The sequence below is a fragment of the Monodon monoceros genome, unplaced genomic scaffold, assembly GCF_005190385.1.
Source record: "Monodon monoceros isolate NGI ecotype Baffin Bay Population unplaced genomic scaffold, NGI_Narwhal_1 Super_Scaffold_4, whole genome shotgun sequence".
Taxonomy (NCBI): Eukaryota; Metazoa; Chordata; class Mammalia; order Artiodactyla; family Monodontidae; genus Monodon; species Monodon monoceros.
The window spans coordinates 19097832-19119025 of NW_021703781.1; the positions used below are offsets into that span (position 1 = coordinate 19097832).

General features: G+C 40.8%; 2 protein-coding genes across 5 annotated transcripts in view; one reads left to right on the top strand and one right to left on the bottom strand.

Moving 5' to 3' along the window:
* The window catches only part of MYPN (myopalladin), an 80024-nt gene extending 63406 nt beyond the window's left edge, over positions 1-16618 (top strand). For 2 of the 4 annotated variants that reach the window (XM_029245060.1, XM_029245058.1), the window contains 8 exons: positions 1267-1488; positions 2812-2961; positions 4089-4171; positions 5359-5485; positions 6706-6913; positions 8487-8652; positions 11886-12019; positions 14870-16618. In XM_029245060.1, coding sequence (XP_029100893.1) covers positions 1267-1488; positions 2812-2961; positions 4089-4171; positions 5359-5485; positions 6706-6913; positions 8487-8652; positions 11886-12019; positions 14870-15039 — 1260 coding nt within the window. In that variant the 3' untranslated portion in view covers positions 15040-16618. The remainder of the gene's footprint in view (positions 1-1266; positions 1489-2811; positions 2962-4088; positions 4172-5358; positions 5486-6705; positions 6914-8486; positions 8653-11885; positions 12020-14869) is intronic. The other 2 variants (XM_029245059.1, XM_029245061.1) reach the window with 1 other exon arrangement.
* PBLD (phenazine biosynthesis like protein domain containing) overlaps positions 1-21194 on the bottom strand; it is a 148043-nt gene that overhangs the window by 59340 nt on the left and 67509 nt on the right. Inside the window, exon 12 of the transcript XR_003797000.1 lies at positions 18880-18972. The gene's annotated coding sequence lies outside the window, so the exon portion shown is untranslated. The remainder of the gene's footprint in view (positions 1-18879; positions 18973-21194) is intronic.

The following is a 21194-nucleotide window of genomic DNA, read 5'->3' on the forward strand; positions in this document are numbered from 1 at the left end:
TTTTTCTAGTAATTCATTTTTATTTTTCTAGTAATTCATTTTTATTTTATTTTACAAGAGTACAGGTTGAAAAAATCTATTTTTAAAATCTGGTTTTCACCATAGGTAATGTGAGAAACACCAGCTTAACCACTTAACCAAATGGATGAAGAGTGGTGCCAGTTCCAAAGATGGGGAAGAGCAGGGTAGGAGTATCTTCCCTGGGGGACAGAAATCAAGTGCATGTTGTTTGGACCATGCTAAGCTGGTCCATGGGTGCACCCATGAGGCACCCAAGCCATGACAGAGAGTATACTGGTGGGTATATGACTCTCATGATGTAGAGTAGATCATTGGGTATATGAGTTCTGGGGAGAGACCAGGCTGAGACACATGGATTTGGAGTCATCAGCATACAGAAGGTATCTGAAGCTGTGAGACTGGATGAGGTAACCTAGAGCAGAGGAGGAAGAGCTAGTAAAGGAGACTGATAAGGACCAGCTAGGGGAAGAGAAGGAAAACCAGTAGGGTGTCATGGAAACCAACAGAAAAAAAATGTTTCAAAAAGGATAAAGTAGCCATCTGTGTTTAATGCTATTGAGAGGTCAGGTAAGGTAAGAACAGATAAGTGACAACTTATCTGTGGATCTGGCAAATGTGAAGACCCTGACAGCAGCAATCTCAGTGGAACTGTAGGAACACAAGTCTAATTGGAGTATGCTAGTGAGAGAACAGGCGACAAGGAAATGAGGCTATAACAATAGAAAATTATTTCAAATAGCTTCGTCGTGAGGGCAGCAGAGACACAGTGTAGGCAGACATGGGGTCAAGGGAGATTTATTCAAGACGAGTTTTCCTCAAGTATGCAGATGGGAATGTCTGGTAGAGACAGGAAGCTGGTGATGCAGGCATGTATCAGAATGCAGTTCAGAATAATTTTGCCAAAATACCACAAAGGCAGCTCTACATATTGAAATGGACACTATTAGTAGCTACAAAAATTATATTCCATCTTCATTCCATTCCCTACAATATTCTACCGGGGCTCCACGCTGAAGGTGAGGAATCAGGGTTCACTAGGACAGTTTGGGATTGTAGTAGAAATACAAATCTCCTTCAGTGCTCCACGATGAGGAACTGGAAATGGAACACGCCTGGTTTACTGAGGTTCCACAATGTAAATCTAACATTCGAATCTTAAAAAGTTTCGTCCTCACATTATATTGATGAACACATTCTTCCTCACCCACAGAAACTGAAATTAAAACATGTTTGCCATTTTGACAGGAGTACAAAATTTCAAGCTTTGAGCAGAGGCTGATGAATGAAATAGAGTTTCGCTTGGAACGCACCCCTGTTGATGAATCAGATGATGAAATCCAACATGATGAGATCCCCACGGGCAAGTGTATTGCTCCCATCTTTGACAAAAGACTCAAGCACTTCCGGGTCACCGAAGGCTCTCCAGTGACATTCACCTGCAAAATTGTTGGGATACCTGTCCCAAAGGTAGGGGAAGATGACCAGCCAGTTGGCCAACCAACAGTGCAAAACTATAGACAGTGCCTTCAAGAAAGTCTTACCAGACTCTAGTGCAGTATCTACAGAGGGAATGAAAATCAATACCAGAAAATTAACAAAGCCCAGGTAATCTGACTAAAAAGATACAATCAGGAATAGAATCATTAAATAGCCTGGCAAAAACAAAATCAGATAACTTATGGGTAAGTTAAAATTTTTATAAAAGTTAAAAATAAATTTCTTAGTCATGATCCTCTATTTTGGGCTATTGATTCTCTCAACCATCAAACTCACCAAACTGATACTTTTCTTTCTATTTAACATCTGCTGAATATCTACAGCCTGCCTGTTGTACAAAGTGAGGTATATTTGTATTATTACTGTTAGGTTGGTAAATGCCGAAAATGTCACATCGTTATCACTGGCTGCTGAAAAATCTTATGAGTCACCAGACTTTCTGGCAGTCAGCTGAGAGAAGGATTTACACCCAGTATGTCTACAGCAGGGAATCTATCCACTCTACTTTCACAAACATTAACATGGCATTAGTATGTAAGATTAGGTAACCAGGAAATGTAGAGAAGGGCAGCTGCAACCAGTACTTTAACTCCCCTATCTTTGAAAGATCTCCTTGATACATGCAGAACTTAACTTGAAAACTATGTATACTTAAATTTTAGTCAGAGGAGAAATTTAACAATTTAGCAATTGAATCCTGGCCTCATTCCATTTGGTATAATAAACCATACTATCCTGTCAAGTAAGGTCAGCTATTCTAGGCCCTGAGATCTCGGACTTCAGGAGACTTGAGTTTGTAAAAGGATAATAGGAAAAGTTCCAGGCTCCCGGTTTTAATTATTTTGCCTCTGAAGACATGTCTGGTCCTTAGGGTGGCTTTTTAAGTAATTATAAATATAATAAAAATAATCAAAAGCTTTTTCTCAATCCTAAATTATACATAATTTCTTACTTAAATATTGTATATGTACAAGTGGAGGAGCATATTATACTGTCATTTGTAATATGTTTAAAAATTGTTTTCTAAGTGTTGTATAGGGGATGGGTTACTAGTTGTAGAGATGGCAATCGATCCTTGCCTTATCCTACTCCTTGTACCATTATCCTCTAAAGATGTACAGAACAGGGACTCCCCTTGTGGTCCAGTGGTTAAGACTCCACGCTCCCAATGCAGTGGGCACAGGGTCCATCCTTGATCAGGGAACTAAGATTGTGCATGCTGCATGGTGCAGCCAAAAAAAAAAAAAGATGTACAGAACAGTGTATATTCTCCTTGATTATTTTTCATTTCAGGTTTACTGGTTCAAAGATGGGAAGCAGATTTCAAAAAGAAATGAGCACTTCAAAATGAGGCGAGAAGGAGACGGGACATGTTCTCTGTATATTGACTCCACCACCGGCGATGACGACGGCAACTACACCATCATGGCGGCCAACCCCCAGGTAGAGACGCAGGGTTCCACGCTGTACTGCACTCTGAGGAAGGAGCGGTTCATGTCATTGTGAATAAACCTTGAGAAGTGCAAGTTACTAAGGATTTCTGAGGAAAATGAATAAGGAGCATAGAGACTGTGTAACTAGAGCACAGTATCACAACAACTTACAAGACCACTTAGCCACTGATGGGTCACGCCACCCTTCAGCCTTTGTCAAAGGACGTTAGTAGTATCTATTCACTAAGTATATGCCCCAGACCTATTGGAGTAAATCTTGTTTTGATCAACTCATTGACTCTTGAAGAGTCAACAAATTTTTCTATCAAAGAATGATTTGCGAGCTTCCCTGGTGGCGCAGTGGTTGAGGGTCCGCCTGCCGATGGCAGGGGATGCGGGTTTGTGCCCCGGTCCGGGAGGATCCCACATGCCGCGGAGAGGCTGGGCCCGTGAGCCATGGCCGCTGAGCCTGCGCATCTGGAGCCTGTGCTCTGCAACAGGAGAAGCCACAACAGTGAGAGGCCCGCATACCGGAAAAAAAAAAAAAAAAAGATTTGCCATTTTTTGTTCTTTAGAGAATAAGCAAATTACTTGTGAATATCCCTCACTCATAAAAAAAAAATTTTTTTTGGTAAAAGTTGGAAAGCCATAATCTTTCACTTTCCTTTTTTGAAGAGACCAAGACTTAAAATTCCCCTTAAAGATATGGCAGAATAAATATCTTCAACTACTATTAGAATAGGAGGTATAGAACTATAATTTCCACTCACCCACTCCTCCTATTAAAATGTTAGTTTTGAAGATAACTTCTATTGAGGAAAGTATAAAAATACTTGACCATGATCTCTGCATGTGCCTACAAATAATGCTAAGTGCACAAGAATTCAAATTTTTTTACATTTATGTCTGTTCATTTCTCAGCTTAAAAATGAAAGTCACAATATTCTTAAAAATCGTTTCCCCTGGAATATTAACAGTGATTTAAGGAGTTATATTGTTTTCATCCCCCCTCCAAAAAAAACTCATAATAGTTAGCCAAAAAGTTCATAATGTTCTGGTCCATAAGAATGTATATGTACTGAAAAAATGTAAAATTGTTTTTATTTATTTTAATCTCCTTCATTTTCTGTTTCTCAGGGGAGAATCAGCTGTTCTGGCCACTTGATGGTACAAGGTTTGCCCATTCGAAGTCGACTAACAGCTGCTGGTCAGCCTCACAGGTAAAGACAGTAAGAATCTCCCTTCTCTAGCCCCTCCCAAGCAGCCACCCACCACAATGATCACTGAAGTATCTGGTCTACAAATTGTCAACTAAAGTGTAGTCCTCCACCTGCAGCACCAGCATCACTTGGGAGCTTGTTGCAAATGCAGAATCCCAAGCCCCACCCAGACATACTGATCAGAATCTACATTTTAATAAGATCCCCAGGTAATTCATAAGTGCATTAAATTTGAGAAGCATTGGTCCACGGCACACTTTTAATGGTTCAAAAATTGCAACCATCAGTAGCACCTGTGCACATAATATATAAATCAGACTCTCTGAATTAAATTACCTTGTCTTTAAAAAAACAGAAACCGTTAATGAGTATATGTATACTGATAAAAGACTTCTGTTGTTGTTATTGTCTCCAATATAACAGTTGTCTCCAACACAGCAACTGACTTTCCTCCTCTCCAATTTTACTAATCACTAAGAAGAAAGAGCCTGGCTTTCTCTCGAGTCTTACGGTGCCACAAAGTCTTAGCAAAGCATTTCATAGTTGCTGACGTGGATGAATTACATTAGACTTACCAAAGGGACAAAAATAGTGACCCACGTTTCAGATACGGTATTTTACCACTGTTGCAACTCTACCTTCTTGTTGTTGTTTTTTTTTTCCTTCTTCAAGAACAGCTGTTACTGTGGTCAGTCTTAACCAGTTTAAGTTCATGATCATCTTTAATGGTCTGACATAATTTATTAGCCAGGTTAAATTTTATTACTCAGAGACACAGGGATTGCAGCTGCCTTGTTCTGGGTGATAAACAGGACTTCTCTTTTGGCTCTTATTTGAGGTTCAGATTGAATACTGATTTCTTTATTCTGAAACTTCTGAACAACTGGTCAAACCCAAGGCAAGGGGAGCTGAGTCACTGAACCCAGAATGACTTCAGAGAAAAAGAAGCTAAAGCCTGTTTATTTAATTACAGATCTCACAAGATAACCCTACAGTGGGTGAGATAGCTAGTACTTTGCTTTTTACATCAGCTCCACACTATTATTTATTATCCCTTCATGGTCCAGCCACCCCCACCCCCCAAAAAAATCTTTCTCCAGGCCCGAGAGCCATGCCTAAATGTCTATACTGTCATAAGTTTTGAAGTGGTTTCTATGCGTAATGCCTGAACATGCTTGCTGTTTTAGAGTAAGGTCCCGAGCGCAAGAAAGAGACAAAGAGCCCCTACAGGAACGATTTTTCCGACCACATTTCCTGCAGGCTCCTGGGGATATGGTAGCTCACGAGGGGCGCCTCTGTCGCCTGGACTGTAAGGTAGACTCTAGTACACCATTCTTGGTTCCAAATCTGTTCATATTTTGTATTTGTTTGTTTGTATGCACCTATTTTTGTTTGTATTTGTTTTATGGTTGTTGTTTTTTCGGGGAAAGGGGACTGAGGAACAGAGAGAGAGAGAGAAAGAGAGAGAGAGAGCGCACTTTTTCCCCCACAAGGTTCTTTTGGAGCATTTAATACCAGACAAAAGTATTTCATAAAATCTTTAAGTGTTTATATCTTAATAAAAGTTACACTGATACTGTACCAAGTTAACTCTATGCTTGTAAAGACAACCAAAGAGGTGATGTAATTCAGACATTTTCCATATGGTACCTGGAAAGTCTTTATTACTATAAAGGCATAAGGATGACTTCTGCAACCTTGAAGTGAACTGCTGTGAGGTACAGCCTTTGAAAAAACTAGTCATGAAAAGATGGCTCCAAGGCAGTTTATGAAAACAGAAGCTGGTTTCTCATACTACTCAACATCCATCACCTTTAGCTAGTCTACATTCTAACTCTTCCACCAGAAACTAGGTTCAGTTGAACAGTATGAATATTTCTCAGTATGAACAGTAACTTAAGTCACCCCTTCTGTCCGAACGACGTAGAATGCTATGGAGATTTGGACATGAATTAGTAAAGGCTTAAGGTTACGCGTTTATAGAATCCACTTCTCTAGGTGGTTCTTGCTCTCTCATTAGTTACCTAAATAATATTTGGGATTAACTTCTTCCACCCTAAAGCCTAAAAGTAACCCATGACTGGGTCCCACCCCCAAAGGTTCTGATTTAATATAGTAAGTGGGCATCAGGATTGTCAAATACTCCTCATGTGATTATGACACACAGTCAGCTTTGAGAACACTGGTTTAATGTCTGTGCCTTTCTTGGCTACCTGTTGCTTATTAGGTGTGTAAGCAATATCTCTGAAACTGATCCCACAGGCCTATTTCATCTATTTAGCTTTTTAATTCTTACTCATTCTAATCTAGAATATAATCATGACCCGAATTGGGGTCCAAATACTATACGGTTTAAATGCATGAGGCCACCCATCTAGACCCCTCTTGTCCCTATGCTCCTGAGGAGAGGTTTCTCAGCACTGACGCTCCGTTGCTTTCGATGTGGTGCCAGACAAGGATGAAGAATTCAGCCACCAAATAAATCTGTCTGTCATCGATCTGTCATTTGCCTCGTCTGTCCTGTTGCTTATTAGGTGAGTGGCTTGCCGCCTCCGGAGCTGACGTGGCTGCTCAACGGCCAGCCTGTGCTCCCTGACACCTCCCACAAGATGCTGATCAGGGAGACTGGAGTCCACTCTTTGCTCATTGACCCGCTCACTCAGCGTGACGCAGGGACCTACACCTGTGTTGCTACCAACAAAACCGGGCAGAATTCCTTTAGTCTGGACCTCACTGTAGTAGGTAAGGTTTGCTGCTGGGACCCCTAAACGTAACTCCCTCCAAGGTGATTACGGAAACATGCAGAGCCTCTAATGTAATCCCTTACTCCTTTGTCCCATGGAGTCTCATCTTAGTTTCTCCTTCACTGTAATGAGGGCCATGTTTCCTACGTTGCTTTCGAAAACATATCAGTAAGCTAAAAACATAATATGGTACTTTGTGTATATCATGCTTGCAATAAATGGTAGTCATTGTAATTACTAATTGACTATCACTAAATTCAGGTCACTTGCCCTATAGCCCATCACTCCTGGAACACTCCAGGGTCTCCCCCCACCCCAAGCTTCCATGCCTTAACAACCGTGGTCCCTCTACGTGGAATGCCCTTCTTTGCCTAGCAACTTCCTACTCATTCTCTAAGACTTAATTCAAATGTCACCACAAAGGCACAGTGGATCCACCAGGTTACATCCTCCTCTGTTTTCATAGCACTTAGTAAAGGAGAGACTCTTACAGCACTCATGGCTTCGGTGTAACTATTTCCCCTTTTGCCTCCCTGAAGACACCATGAGCCTCTGAGGTCAGAGATTCTGACCTTCTTCTGTGTATCTCTGACGTCTGAATCAGTGCCTGGAATGTGGAAGGCACTTGAATCTGTAACTACACAACCAAACCCTTACCTTATAAGATGATGTGAACAAAACACTGTCATGTCCACAGATAAGGACAACAAGTCACTGTCACCTGGGAGGTGTCAGCCCCTCGGGGCAGTAGTCCAGCCAGAATTAGATTTCAGAATGTATGAAATCTTGTGCTGGGCTTTCTCCCACTGTCTCCCTCGTATGGCCCCTGAAGGAAATCAGGGTAGCTTCAGAATGCTAATCCTCTCTCTCAGCTAGTAGCTGTCTCCTCAGTATATTTTTTTCTTTTTCTCATTGTTAATTCCATCTCACCAACAGAGTAGGAAAAGCTCATTCTGCGAGGATACGGTGATTGCGGCTTTTACTCTTTTCCCACTATTTTCTATTGACTAGGGAACCCTGAGATACGAGGTAGCTTTGCCTTAATTGGTTCTGTGGGGGGGAAAAAGCCTCCTTAGGAAGCATAATTTGTGTGTGTGATTTTTTTTAAATAGTATACTTCTTTCAACTTTTCTGTAGCTATAAAATTTTTCAAGATAAAAAGTTGAGGGAAAATTAATATATCTTCTACAAAATAAACTCCTCTAAAAAAGAAAAAAGAGATATATTTAGTACATATAATATACTGTTTCTCAAAATTTACTGCTGAGCAATAAAAGAAACTCCCTCAATTCCACACCTACCATATGCATCCCATGTGTGTGACCCAAATCCTTAAGTGTAGTCCCTCATAAGATAGGCAGAGACAGTTTCCTCATTTCTTTTTTATCAAGCTTCATTTCTGGAGCTTTTATCAAGGCAGTGATTTTCACTAAGAGGCTTGAGAAGTGTTCTAAAGAAGAGGTAAAGGTGGGTGGGTGCTCACTCTGCTAGATTCCAGAACTGTAATTTGTTTGAGGCATGGACCCCAAGGCACTTACTCTTCAAACTAGCACTGCCCTTCTCTCATTCAGCCAAAGAAGTGAAGAAAGCACCTGTAATCCTGGAGAAACTGCAGAACAGCGGTGTTCCCGAAGGCCACCCAGTGAGACTGGAGTGCCGGGTGATAGGCATGCCTCCACCTGTGTTCTACTGGAAGAAAGACAATGAGACCATCCCCTTCACCAGAGAGAGGATCAGGTACAGGCTCCACCCTCGGTCAAGTCCACTGAGGCTTGTCAGGCCGCCCAAATAAGTCTGTAGCCTTTTGAATCTGGTTTCTTTCACTTGGCATAACGTATTTGTTTCACACGTTACTGTGCTTATCAAGAATTTATTCCTTTCTGTTGCTGAGGGGTAGCGCATTGTACAGATGTCCCACAGTTTTAAAACCTTAATTTTTAAGCTTAAAAAGGTATGAGGAATTTATAAAGATCGTGCCTATTTTTTGTCATGTGTCTTCAGACATACTAGCACACAGAAAACCTTTTGACAGTAAAAAGCTAAAATAAAATAAAGCAAAATAAAATATTAAAGTAATACTCCTTCTCCATCCATCACTACATGGCTGTTTTTTAAGTAACTTTAAGGATCCAGTTTCTTAAAGTGGGTGCTTTCCTTAATTTCCCCTAACCATCCTTCATTCTTTGCCATTTTGGTTTTATGCTACAAAGACAGCTTATGTACAGAAATTTCTACTGAGAATTATTTCTTCACAGTAAACTGAATTTGTCCTAGAAAATATTGGGTTTTACAGAATTTGGGCATCTAAAAAAGTCTATGTACATATAGGTCAGGGTTTTTCTCTGGTAAAATATAAGCAAGAACAGAAAATATTCTTGAGTTAACACTTCAGTGTAAATTAATGAAAAGTGTCAAACACAGCCTGAAATTCTGATGTAATTATCTAGGATTGCAATATGCAGTCAAGGTTAGTTAAGAACTACTGACATAGAGAAAACAGAAGGAAGAAACATGCTGATTTGCTCCTGAAATGTATTAAGCTAAATGCTGCACATGCCCAGTTGGATATATTAAGAAATACCCCCTCCACCCTAAAGACTGCATACAAAAACTATTAGAACTGATAAACAAATTCAGCAAGGTAGCAGGATACAAGATTAACATACAGAAATCTGTTGCATTTCTTTACACTAACAATGAAATATCAGAAAGAGAAAGTAAAGAAAAACTTTACTTTAAAAGTAAAGAAAAAGAAAGTAAAAAAAAATCCATTTTAAAATTGTATCAAAAAAAATAAAGTACTTAGGAATAAACCTGACCAAGGAAGTGAAAGACTTATACGCTGAGAACTATAAACATTGATAAAGGAAACTGAAGATGCTACAAAGAAACGGAAAGATGTCCCATGCTCTTGGATATCCCAGCGTGGTATTGGCACAAAAACAGCCATATGGATCAATGGAACAGAATACAGAGCCCAAAAATAAACCTACACACCTAGAGCCAATTAATCTTCGACAAAGGAGGCAAGAATATACAATGGAGAAAAGACAGTCTCTTTAGTAAGTGGTGTTGGGAAAGCTGGACAGCCGCATGTAAATCAATGAAGTTAGAACACTCGCTCACACCATACACAAAAATAAACTCAAAATGGATTAAAGACTTAAATATAAGACATGACACCATAAAATTCCTAGAAGAGAACATAGGCAAAACATTCACTGATATAAATCATACCAATGTTTTCTTAGGTCAGTCTCCCAAGGCAACACTGTAGAAATAAAAGCAAAAATAAACAAATGGGACCTAATGAAACTTATAAGCTTTTGCAGAGCACAGGAAACCATAAACAAAATGAAATGAAAACATACAGAACGAGAGTAGATATTTGCAAACAATGTGACCAACAAGGGCTTAATTTCCAAAATATACAAACAGCTCATACAGCTCAATGTCAAAAAACAAACAACCCAATCAAAAACTGGGCAGAAGACCTAAATAAACATTTCTCCAAAGAACACAGCCAGATGCCAACAGGCACATGAAAAGATGCTCAACACTGCTAATTATTAAAGAAATTCAAATCAAAACTACAATGAGGTATATCACCTCACACCAGTCAGAATGGCCATCATCAAAAAGTCTAAAAATAATAAATGATGGAGAGGGTGTAGAGAAAAGGGAACCCTCCTACACTGTTGGTGAGAATGTAAATTGGTGCAGCCACTATGGAGAACAGTATGGAGGTTCCTTTAAAAACTAAAAATAGAGTTACCATATGATCCAGCAATCCCACTCCTGGGCATATATCCAGAAAAGACAAAAACTCTAATTCAAAAAGATACATGCACCCCAATGTCCACAGCGGCACTATTTACAATAGCCAAAACATGGAAGCAATTTGAGTGTCCATCAACAGATGAATGGATAAAGAAGTTGTGGTATATATATATATATATATACATACATACACACACACATACATACATACACACAATGGAATATTACTCACCCATAAAAAAGAATGAAATAATGCCATTCGCAGCAACATGGATGGACCTAGAGATTATCATACTAAGTGACGTAAGTCAGACAGAGAAAGACAAATATCATATGATATCACTTATATGCGGAATCTAAAAAAATGATACAAATGAACTTATTTACAAAACAGAAATAGACCCACAGACATAGAAAACAAACTTAATGTTACCAAAGGGGAAAGGGTGGGGGGGAGGGATAGATTAGGAGTTTAGGATTAACAGATACACACTACTATATATAAAATAGATAAACAACAAGGCCCTACTGTATAGCACAGGGAACTATATTCAGTATCTTGTAATAAATCTATAATGGAGAAGAATCTGAAAAAGTTATACGTATAACTGAATCACTTTGCTGTACACCAGAAACACAGCATTGTAAATCAATGATACTTCAATTAGAAAGAAAGAAAGAAAGGGAGGGAGGGAGGGAGGGAGGGAGGGAGGGAGGGAGGGAGGAAGGAAGGAAGGAAGGAAGGAAGGAAGGAAGGAAGGAAGGAAGGAAGGAAGGAAGGAAGAAAGAAAAGAAAAGACCCCACCCACGCTAACAGTCCATCCATCCCTGGACTCTCGTTTTGGTCTACTTTCCCGTAGCTTTTTAACAAAGTTCTTATTGCAATGTCCAGCCTGGTTCGGAAAAGAGATTTTCTCTGTACTTTGGTTGTGACAAGTGGGAGTCCTCCTGGGAGGAGAGTGGAGAGGGCAAGAACAGGTCTCAGCCATGGCTACCGACCCTCTTCTTTCCACCTTCAAGTTTGCCCCTGATGCTTGCTTCCAGCTGAATCCCCTTCCCTCCTGCTAGGGTCAGGGAGGCGAGGAGAAGCACTGCACTGCCTGACTTGCCCGAGTTTCCCGGAGCCCTAAACTCGACAAGGCCGCTTCTGCCCCCAGATACAATACGGATACATTCTTTCTTTTCTCCAGCATGCACCAGGACACAACTGGGTATGTCTGCCTCCTCATTCAGCCAGCCAAGAAATCAGACGCTGGATGGTACACATTGTCAGCCAAGAATGAAGCCGGCATCGTGTCATGCACTGCCAGGTTGGATATATATGGTAAGTATAATGGCATCGGTTGATCTGTGTGGACAGGCAGCTTAAAAATCTTTTTGGGGGGAATACTCTGGTTGTCCAGTGGTTAGAACTTGGCGCTTTCACTGACTAGGCCCCGGTTCAGTCCCTGGTCAGGGAACTGAGATCCCGCAAGCTGCACGGCGTGGCCAAAAACATCTTTTTTCTTTTAGGATAGGTGTAGTATGTTTTCATAAATGAATTGGTTAGATATTTTAGTGCTTAAGAGATGGATTTTTTTAAGTCATTTTATCCTAGTCACCTCAGGCTTTTGTACACTCTTTCATTTCACTAGAAGGTTAATCTTCTTCCAAAAGAGGTTAATTTTTCTGTACTTCTAATACTAGGAATTACAACTACTTCAGAGTGTACCTGTGCTTGTACTTCTAATCACCCAGCATCTTCATGCCATCTCCTTGCTGCCATGGGTCACCCACTGGAACTCCCTCCCCACTGCCTGTTATTCCCCAGTCACACCACCACCCAGCAGAATTTTCCAGACCCTATTCATTTGTTAATTAATTCCACAAATACTTATTAATTCCACAAATATTTATTACTCCAATTTCACAATCAGACTAATAATAGAGAGCTGTCCTAATGATACTGATATCAGGTGACTTTTGTACAGTGACTTGTAATTTATGAAATGGTACCCTAAGATCCTCCTAAACCCATGAGATTATAATAATTGTTGTTACCCTCATTTAAATGCAGAAGAAATGCAGAGACTCAGAGAGATTAAGTGACTACAGCTGGAATGCAAATCCAGGTTTTATATCGTTCCTGAGCCATGTTTCTAATTTTCAAAAACATTTAACAAATTAATCTTCATTAATGTATTTGTGTACTTTACTCCTCTCCTCTATAATTTTGACATTAACTGGTATTTTTGAAGACATATTCCTTAACCCAAAAGAGTAAACCTTTTTTTTCCCCCTCTTTTAAAAGAGCTAATTTGTTGGCTTAATAAGTTTCTTATTCATTACCGGTTTAACATGATTAACCAGAATAACAAATAAGAAACAGTAACTCTGCCTAGAACCTAAAGTCCCTGCTATTTATAGGTGCACCCGCCCCCCCGCTTTTTCATTTTTTTGGCCGTGCCGCGCGCCATGCAGGATCTTAATTCCCCCACCAGGGATCTCGAACCCGTGCCCCCCTGCAGTGGAAGCGCGGGGTCTTAACCGCTGGACCGCCAGGTACCTCCTTTCTTTGGTACCATACAGGAGGGGTCTTGGCCTGCCATTTTCCCTAAGTCTAATATTTAGAGAAAATACATAGCTTTCTGGTTATCTTCCTTAATTCGTGGACTTGAAAAGAAATTCAGCCGTGAGGGACGCTGGCTCGAATGTACTTTCCCCTGGGAGGATCCGAGGAGAGACACGCCAGTGATATGTTTCTTAATCCAGGCTAATGCCTTACCATTTCACCCACTTCATCATGTCAGAAGGAAACAGGTCTCCAACTAAGAAACTCATACCAATAAGCCCTGAAACTGATGACTCTTGTCGCAGTCCTGCGCATCCGCGGCGGAGTCCCCAGTTCAGTTAGTCCTGGCTCACCTCTCCCTGGCTCCCGTCCTGATTCCACAGCACTAACAACGCGAAGCGCTGAATCCTCAGCTGGGACCGGGGAGTGGGGCAAAGCATGGAGGATTGGGGGTGAAATCAATCCCGTACGGCCCCCCGCAATCACTTCCTACCTGTCCGAGGAACGGGGACAGTAGGCATCCGTCTCTCTCCGAAAAGAGGGCTTCTAATAGTACCTGCTATCAGGTTAAGGTGTCCGAGAGAGCCAGGAAAGGCTAAGGGGCGGAGGGCGGCGGGGAGGGACTTAAACCAGTTCATGGCTGCCTTACTGAGTGCCTGCTCTCTCGTGGAATCGCTGTAAGTTTTGTCCTGTTTTGTAGCTTTCAAATTTTGATTTTATCAATTCAATCAGAGGCATTTAGATCCCGAAAAACTTATTCAAAAGAATGAAATCAACAAAGGACCCGTTTATAAGTGGGAATGCTACGAGGGTCCATAGCTTCGGAGGACCCAGAGCGTCCATGTTTCCCACCTGGTGCTTCCCCTTCTCCACAGCAAGGTTCTTGGAAACCTCATGAGAAGACTGCTTGGTAATTTCTGAATCAGTGACAACACACAGGACTGAGCAGCTTGGATGGATATTTCATTCAGGCCATGTTCAAGCCTAAGGATCCTGGCTGCTAAAACCAGTGTCCCCTTTGGACAGTGCTTGGTGAACGTGGAGATTCTAATATTCCCTTTTGTCCCTGAACCATGGTTGATTGCACACAAGTTACTTTTCAGCCTTCTCGCTGTAGCTCATTAGAACCTGATTAGGGCGGTAGGTAGGTGATCGCTGATGAGTATGATCAGGTGTGCGGTCAGAGGTCTGGACTCATCTTTTGGCTTCCATTTCCATAGATTTCTCATCTCCACCTTCTGAGGTGCCCTGCCTTGAGAGCCTACCGCCCTCTCTACACCACCCTCCACCCAGCAGACTCCATGCTAGGTCAGGAGAAAATTTTGAGAAATCACCCTAGTCACCCTCTGTTCCTTCTTACAGTCCCAGATTTTACTGGATTAGAATCATAGGGTTTGGAATTAGGGGATTAAAAAATCACCAGCCCAATTTCCCTCTTCCCGACAGGGAAGGAGAGATTTTATTTCTCTCTTTTACAAATGAGGCATTTCAGACCCAGATATATTTCAATGCTTTACTAAGATCCCACAGAAAGTGTTGGAATGAGCACAGAATGCACCCCTGACGTGTACCTGCTAGACTGTATTCCTTTGATTGTAACACATTATTTGGTCCATTTTCCAGCTCAGTGGCACCACCAGATCCCACCACCCATGTCTGTCCGGCCCAGTGGCAGTCGCTACGGATCTCTCACCAGTAAAGGACTTGACATTTTCTCTGCTTTCTCCTCCATGGAAAGCACAATGGTGTATTCATGCTCTTCTCGGAGTGTAGTGGAGAGTGATGAACTTTAAGAATGTCTGGATGCCTGCTGTGTAAGGGGGTGGACTGTGGAGGGGGAAGGAAGACCAGCCAGATAAGATGGTTTCCAAGCAACTGGATTTGAGTAAGTTCCCACACTGCCCGACCTGTGGCAAGGAGAGCTTTGAGTAAGTCAGCTGGGGACTCGTGCAGTCTCAGCTCAGGGAGAGATGGAGGGCTGTGCCTTTTAAGATTCCAACAAAATGAGAAGACAATACCGCCGAACCAAAGATGTCATGCAGCTGCCATCCATTGCTTTGGGAAAAAACTAGCATGCTTCCCTGCCCCCTGCTGCATTGGGGTATTCAGGCCCTCCTAGGAGCAATTAGGGGTCAGATGCTTGGGCTGAGAGGAGTTGGACAGTAGTGACCTTAGGAATCACTAACTCACTAAACAATGCAAAGGAAAAAGTCAGGGGGGTCTCCACCACCTTCCACTGATTGCATCCATAGCAGTAGTTTTGGTGGATTCATTAAATCAGCTTCTACTTAGCACTAGGAGTCTGTGCCATACAACTCACATACGTGGAGAAGCACTTTTGATTTGCTTACCCTGGGTGTACTGAGCCACATAATAAAGTGCCAAAATGTGATTGAGATACCAAAAAAAAAAAAAATCACTGGAACACTAAATATTGCACAGTGCACTTATTCTATAGCCAAAACAGGGACCCACCACCCTGCCTGTACCATTTTCTTTTGGATACAATGGTGAGTGGTTTTTTTCTGACTATATATATATATATATATATATATATATATCCCTAGGCTCTAGAACTAAAGGGTTGTTAATAAACCAACCAGAAGGAAATCTTCTGCGGGGTCTTCTGCGGGGTCACTTTTAAAACTACAAGCTTCAGTTGCCACTTGCAAAAATATTCAGGCATCATCACCATCTGCCCAAAGAATATTGGCTCTCCCGCTTCTCCCCTTGCCCCAAAAGTCTGCAAGTATACGAAGCAGTGAGAAAGGAAGAAATGCAAACTAGAAGAGGAAGTGATGGGAGAGTGGTTTTTGTTTTTTCATTTGCCCGAGCAAAGCAGTGGCTGTAGAGGGAGAGGTCTTTAATAGTTGTGAACTGCTTTGAGATCATTAGTCAAATTGCATTTTCTATACAGAAAATATTATGCTAACTGAGAAAGTGGGAGGGACAGGGAATGTGCATCTTTATTCTAACCCACTAATTCAAAACCTGCCTCTCCACTTAAGGAATTTTTAGACTTAAGTTCACTGTGATATCCCAGTGCCTAGAAGAGTGCTTAGCACAAAGTAGACATTCAATAACTATTTGTTGGATGAATGAATCTTATATTAGAGAAATCTACAATGTATGCACCAGTCAAAAAATTGCACTAGGGATGGTCATCACGGCACGGTTTGCTCCAGATTCACCAGGGAAATGAATTGGAGTGTCTGTTACCAACTCCTTGTGCCCAAGTCCTTGGTGTTCTCTGAGCCAGACATCCTCAGCTGGCATCTTACTCAAGTGAACAAATAGTAATTGCTTAGAAAGGCTTGAAATTTTCTTCACTTCAAGGCAAGGATTTCCAGTATAAAAATAAATTCACTCACTCAAAAAATCATTTGTGTGTCCACTCTGTATAAGACGCTATGCTAGAGACTATGGGCCATACACAAATATGATAAGACACAGTCCTTGCCTGCAGAAAGCTTACAATCTAGTGGGGGAGGTAAGAAAAAAAGCATGTCAAGTGCTGCTTCTTTGGCCAAAAGTCTATTTTTTATTAAAGGGAAGTTTCTAGTACTCTTCATCCTGTATTTTTCCTGACTCTAAAATCATCTTAATTATTTTCAATCTTTATTTCTTAATTAAATAAAAAACCATAAGTTACATCCTTAAGAAATAAAGATTTCAGCCAATTATTTAGCAGAATTATTAGACTTTTTCCTTTCTTATGTATGCAGGAACAATAGTAAAAGTATAGGCAACTGTAATGAAATTGAACGCATTCCATACAGAATGCACCCTGTAAAATATTCTGTTTCTATATTGGCTTCTATTATCAAATCTCTTTATGACCAAAGAGCATTTTCTAACTCCAGGACTGCTTCTCCACAGTTGGACACCCAACCTCCTCATCACATCTATTAATGTAAACTCTAGACAGTCTCCTATGAGAGGATATTCTTCATCTATGTATTCGCTTTCTGAATATTTTTTTTTCTGAATCTTTTTTATCTGTTGTTTTAGTGTTCAACAGTGAACTATGATAAATATTACATTTGGCCACTAGATGGCACTGTCGAACCTAAAATATAACAAGCTTTAAATTCCTCGAATTTGAACTTCCGGATTATGTTACAGGAAAGTTTCTCAACCTCAGCACTCTTGACATTTGGGGCTGGATAATTCGTTGTTGTGAGGGACTATCCTGCACGCTGGAGGATGTTTAGCAGCATCCTTGGCTTCTACGCACTGGATGCCAATAGCAGAGCCACCCCTCCCCAAGTTGTGGCCACCGGAAATGTCCCCAGACATTGCCATATATTCCCCGGGAGGCAGGATCCCCTTTGTTGAGAACTACTGTGTTGAACAAATCCAAATTCTATTGGAATTCAATTACAACGAGGAATACTTATACAAGAAATTTTAGTTCTGCTGGATATGTGTGGACTCAACATATCCAAAATAAGATTCATCGTCTTCCCTTTCATAAACCATTCATCATCCTAGTTTAACGATTTCTATTAATGGCACCATCACAGTCCTAGTAATCCAAATAAAGAGTATCCAAATCATTTTTTGCTTCCTCTAATCAACTGACAAATCATGTTAACTCTAACTCGATTATTTCTTTTATATTCAGGCCTTCTTACTGTCCCCCTGTGGTTCCCCAGTTCAGACTTTCATTACTCTCTTAATTTCCCTCAATTCTTCTGACTTCAACCATAATAAGAGACTTCTAATTGGTCTTCCTGCCTCTAGTCCTGCTTTTTCTCCCACTCAAATCTAGCTGAGATCTCAGCATCAGATCATTCTTCCTGAAGTACTGCTCCAATCATATCATTCCCCAATTTTCGAACCCCCAGTGGCTCCTTGGAGCCAACCCAGGCCAGCTGTTCTGTCCTGTGCTACTCAAGCCTTGCTTCAATATGATCCCAAAGCTTTTCATCCATTACTCAGAAAACACACCCAGTGCACCAGCAAAGTTAACACAGGCCTCAGCTTTCCAGCCACATGGCTCTTTTTTGCCTCCAGCTGGAAGGCTTTCTCCCCAATCCCCATCTACAGAAATCTTACCTGTTCCTTAAACATCTCAAATGCTACTTTACTGCCTCTATGAAATATTTTCTGACCCCCCCAGACCCCAATAAAATATAATTCTACTTTTTTTGAAATTTTATAGCAAATTTCTTGAGTCTGAAAAAAGAGAAGATGAATTTGTATAGTATTTTATATAAAACACAGCCTCTATATACCTGCCTGACTCTCCCCTTGCACTAGCCCAGTCTTGCCTGCACTAGATTTTAGCTATTTGTTAGTAAGGACTGTGTCAAAAGTTTGCCTTATACAGAGTAGGCACTCAATAAATATTTATTGACCTAAATTGGACTTTAAAATTCTATGTAAGTCAGTATGTTTCCATATAAAATGAATTGAGTCTAGAGCAGTGGTTTTTAACCTTGGCACACTAGAATCTCCTGGGGAACTTTTAAAAATCCCAATAGCCATGCCACAACCCCAAATCACTGTCATAAGTTCTGGGGTTCTGGCATAGGCATCAGTATTTTTAAAGCTTCCCAGGTGATTCCAACGAGCAAGTGAGATTGAGAAGAATCATTTTATTACCATGATTTGATCACAGAACTTACCCTAAAAGGTCCGAAGGGCTGCAGATAGCATAGGCTGTAGCGTCGGCGTCAGTGAAGCATGTACTTCCTCCTTGTTGCACGTGCAGTGCATGTCTGGAAAGTAGAAATAAACATGCACTTTGGCCTTATTAGACTCTACTATTTTGCACTACACTTGTTGGACATGCAGCATTCAAAAGCCCTTGGAGAAATCTCCAAAACTGTAAAAATGGCCCGGGGAAAGAGGGAAAGTTGGTACAATCCTTCTGGCCCTTTTTTCAAAAAGCTATGCAGATCTCATAAGCACCCTTCTTTCCAAACAAGTGAAGGGCTTTTCATAACTTGGTTAGTCATGGAAATGGGGATCAGAGGGAAAATGGAGAAAGAAAATGCAGCATTAAAACCAAACCGCCGGACTTCCCTGGTGGCACAGTGCTTAAGAATGTGCCTGCCAATGCAGGGACACGGGTTCAAGCCCTGGTCCGGGAAGATCCCACATGCCATGGAGCGACTAAGCCCGTGCACCACAACTACTGAAGCTGGCGTGCCTAGAGCCCATGCTCCGCCACAAGAGAAGTCACCGCAATGAGAAGCCTGCACACCAAAACGAAGACCCAATGCAGCCAAAGATAAATAAATTAATTAATTAAAAAAAAACCAAACCGCCAAGCAGCTCATAGAAGAAAGACTACTTCCTCCTTTTTTGTGTCTACATGTCCAAGCTACAGTGTCTGAGGTCCTTTCTGCTTCTATCCCCATTCCGTGTTTTTCTCTGAGATGCCCTGTGCCCCATGTTCTGTAACCCCCCATGCTGTAACCCATCCCCTCACCGCTTCCCCACAACCTGCCAACATGCCTCATGCTCCAAAATGACCAAACTCCTGTTCCATGCATCTTGGCTTAGGGGTCAGAAGAAAGCAGTCCAATTGAACAAATCCTGAATGCCTGAGAGTCTAACTTCACAGAGGAGCTGAGCTTTTAAAAGCAGTTGCTTCCTTACTTCCATCAACTTCTAATAGATGGAACTGCTGGCAAAAGGAAAAAAAAAAAAAAATCAGGCCGGGAGGGGAGGTCTAGAAAACTGAGTCAGACATCCAAGTTATTCTGGTTGATCACAGCCTCCTCCTGTCCTCTTCCTCCCTACACACTCCCAAAGAACCTTCCAAGCTGAGATCCTGGCCTGAGTCTGTTTGTATATGGGCTATTTATAAGTTGGTTGTAAACACAAAGGCAAATTTACTCATAATGACCTTTATTCAAGGTCCCTTCAGGGGTAACCTGGACTCAAAGTATTTCCACTTACGGTCGAGTTGAAAATCACTGGGCCTCACCAGGAAGATGAACAGATACTTAGATTGCAATAGAGCTTGTTGAAGTCCTTTTCACCACTAATTGCCTTTTCTTGTTTTAAGTGGATCAATATTTCAGAAAGTTAATTACTGAAGCATTGCTTGAAGAATACCAAGCATCTTCTAAACTTTGACAATGCAGTGGTCATCAGTATGCTAAAAAAAAGTTGCTACTACCATGTTTTTTAAAAAATCTGTGCGATGCAAAAAAAAATGCATATTTGTTAAAAATATGTTTGCCTCCTTTTTCTGCCTAATTATATTAGTTAGCATACTTGGTTCTATAGAACCATAAACATGCTGTTTTTTGTTCATATGTAAGTAATGGCCACTTCAAACTCCGAAGAGCAATAGCCTTGAAATTGCAAGAAATAGAGAAAGAACACACTTTTCAATCCTCTGAGAATTGTGCCATAAATGCTGAGTGTAAGCAATAAAGAAAATTGCTGTACTGTAGAGGCATATATACTAATTTGCTAAAAGATTTAACATACAAGTGAGTAGAAAATGTTTCCCTAATAGTAAAAACTAAAATATTTCAACATTATTTGACAATAAATATTTGACAGTTGACATAAATGGGCATTTTTCTTTAAAATGCAGAAAACAGTGCTAGTTTCCAGGTTTAAAGATTGTTTTTTGATGATGATTGAACTGATTTTTTTTTTGAACTGATTTTTTAATGTACAAATACATATATTCGATACTTAAAAGAGATCTTTTAAATTATTCAAATTGTAAAAATTACCACATACGTTATAACCTGGTCAGATATCTCTAGAGGAACAGAAAGATAACTGGGTTTTAGTCTTTCTAAAATATCCAGCAAGTCCAGTAAACTTCTCATAGAATGTTTTTTACTTTCTAAGATAAAAATTCGTTCTACCTCCTAACTGAAAACAGGGACACATTAAAATGAAACTTAAAGATGGGAAAGATGGGGGTGGCAGGGTGGGGGAGGCTTGACCAGTTTCGATTGGAAATGAA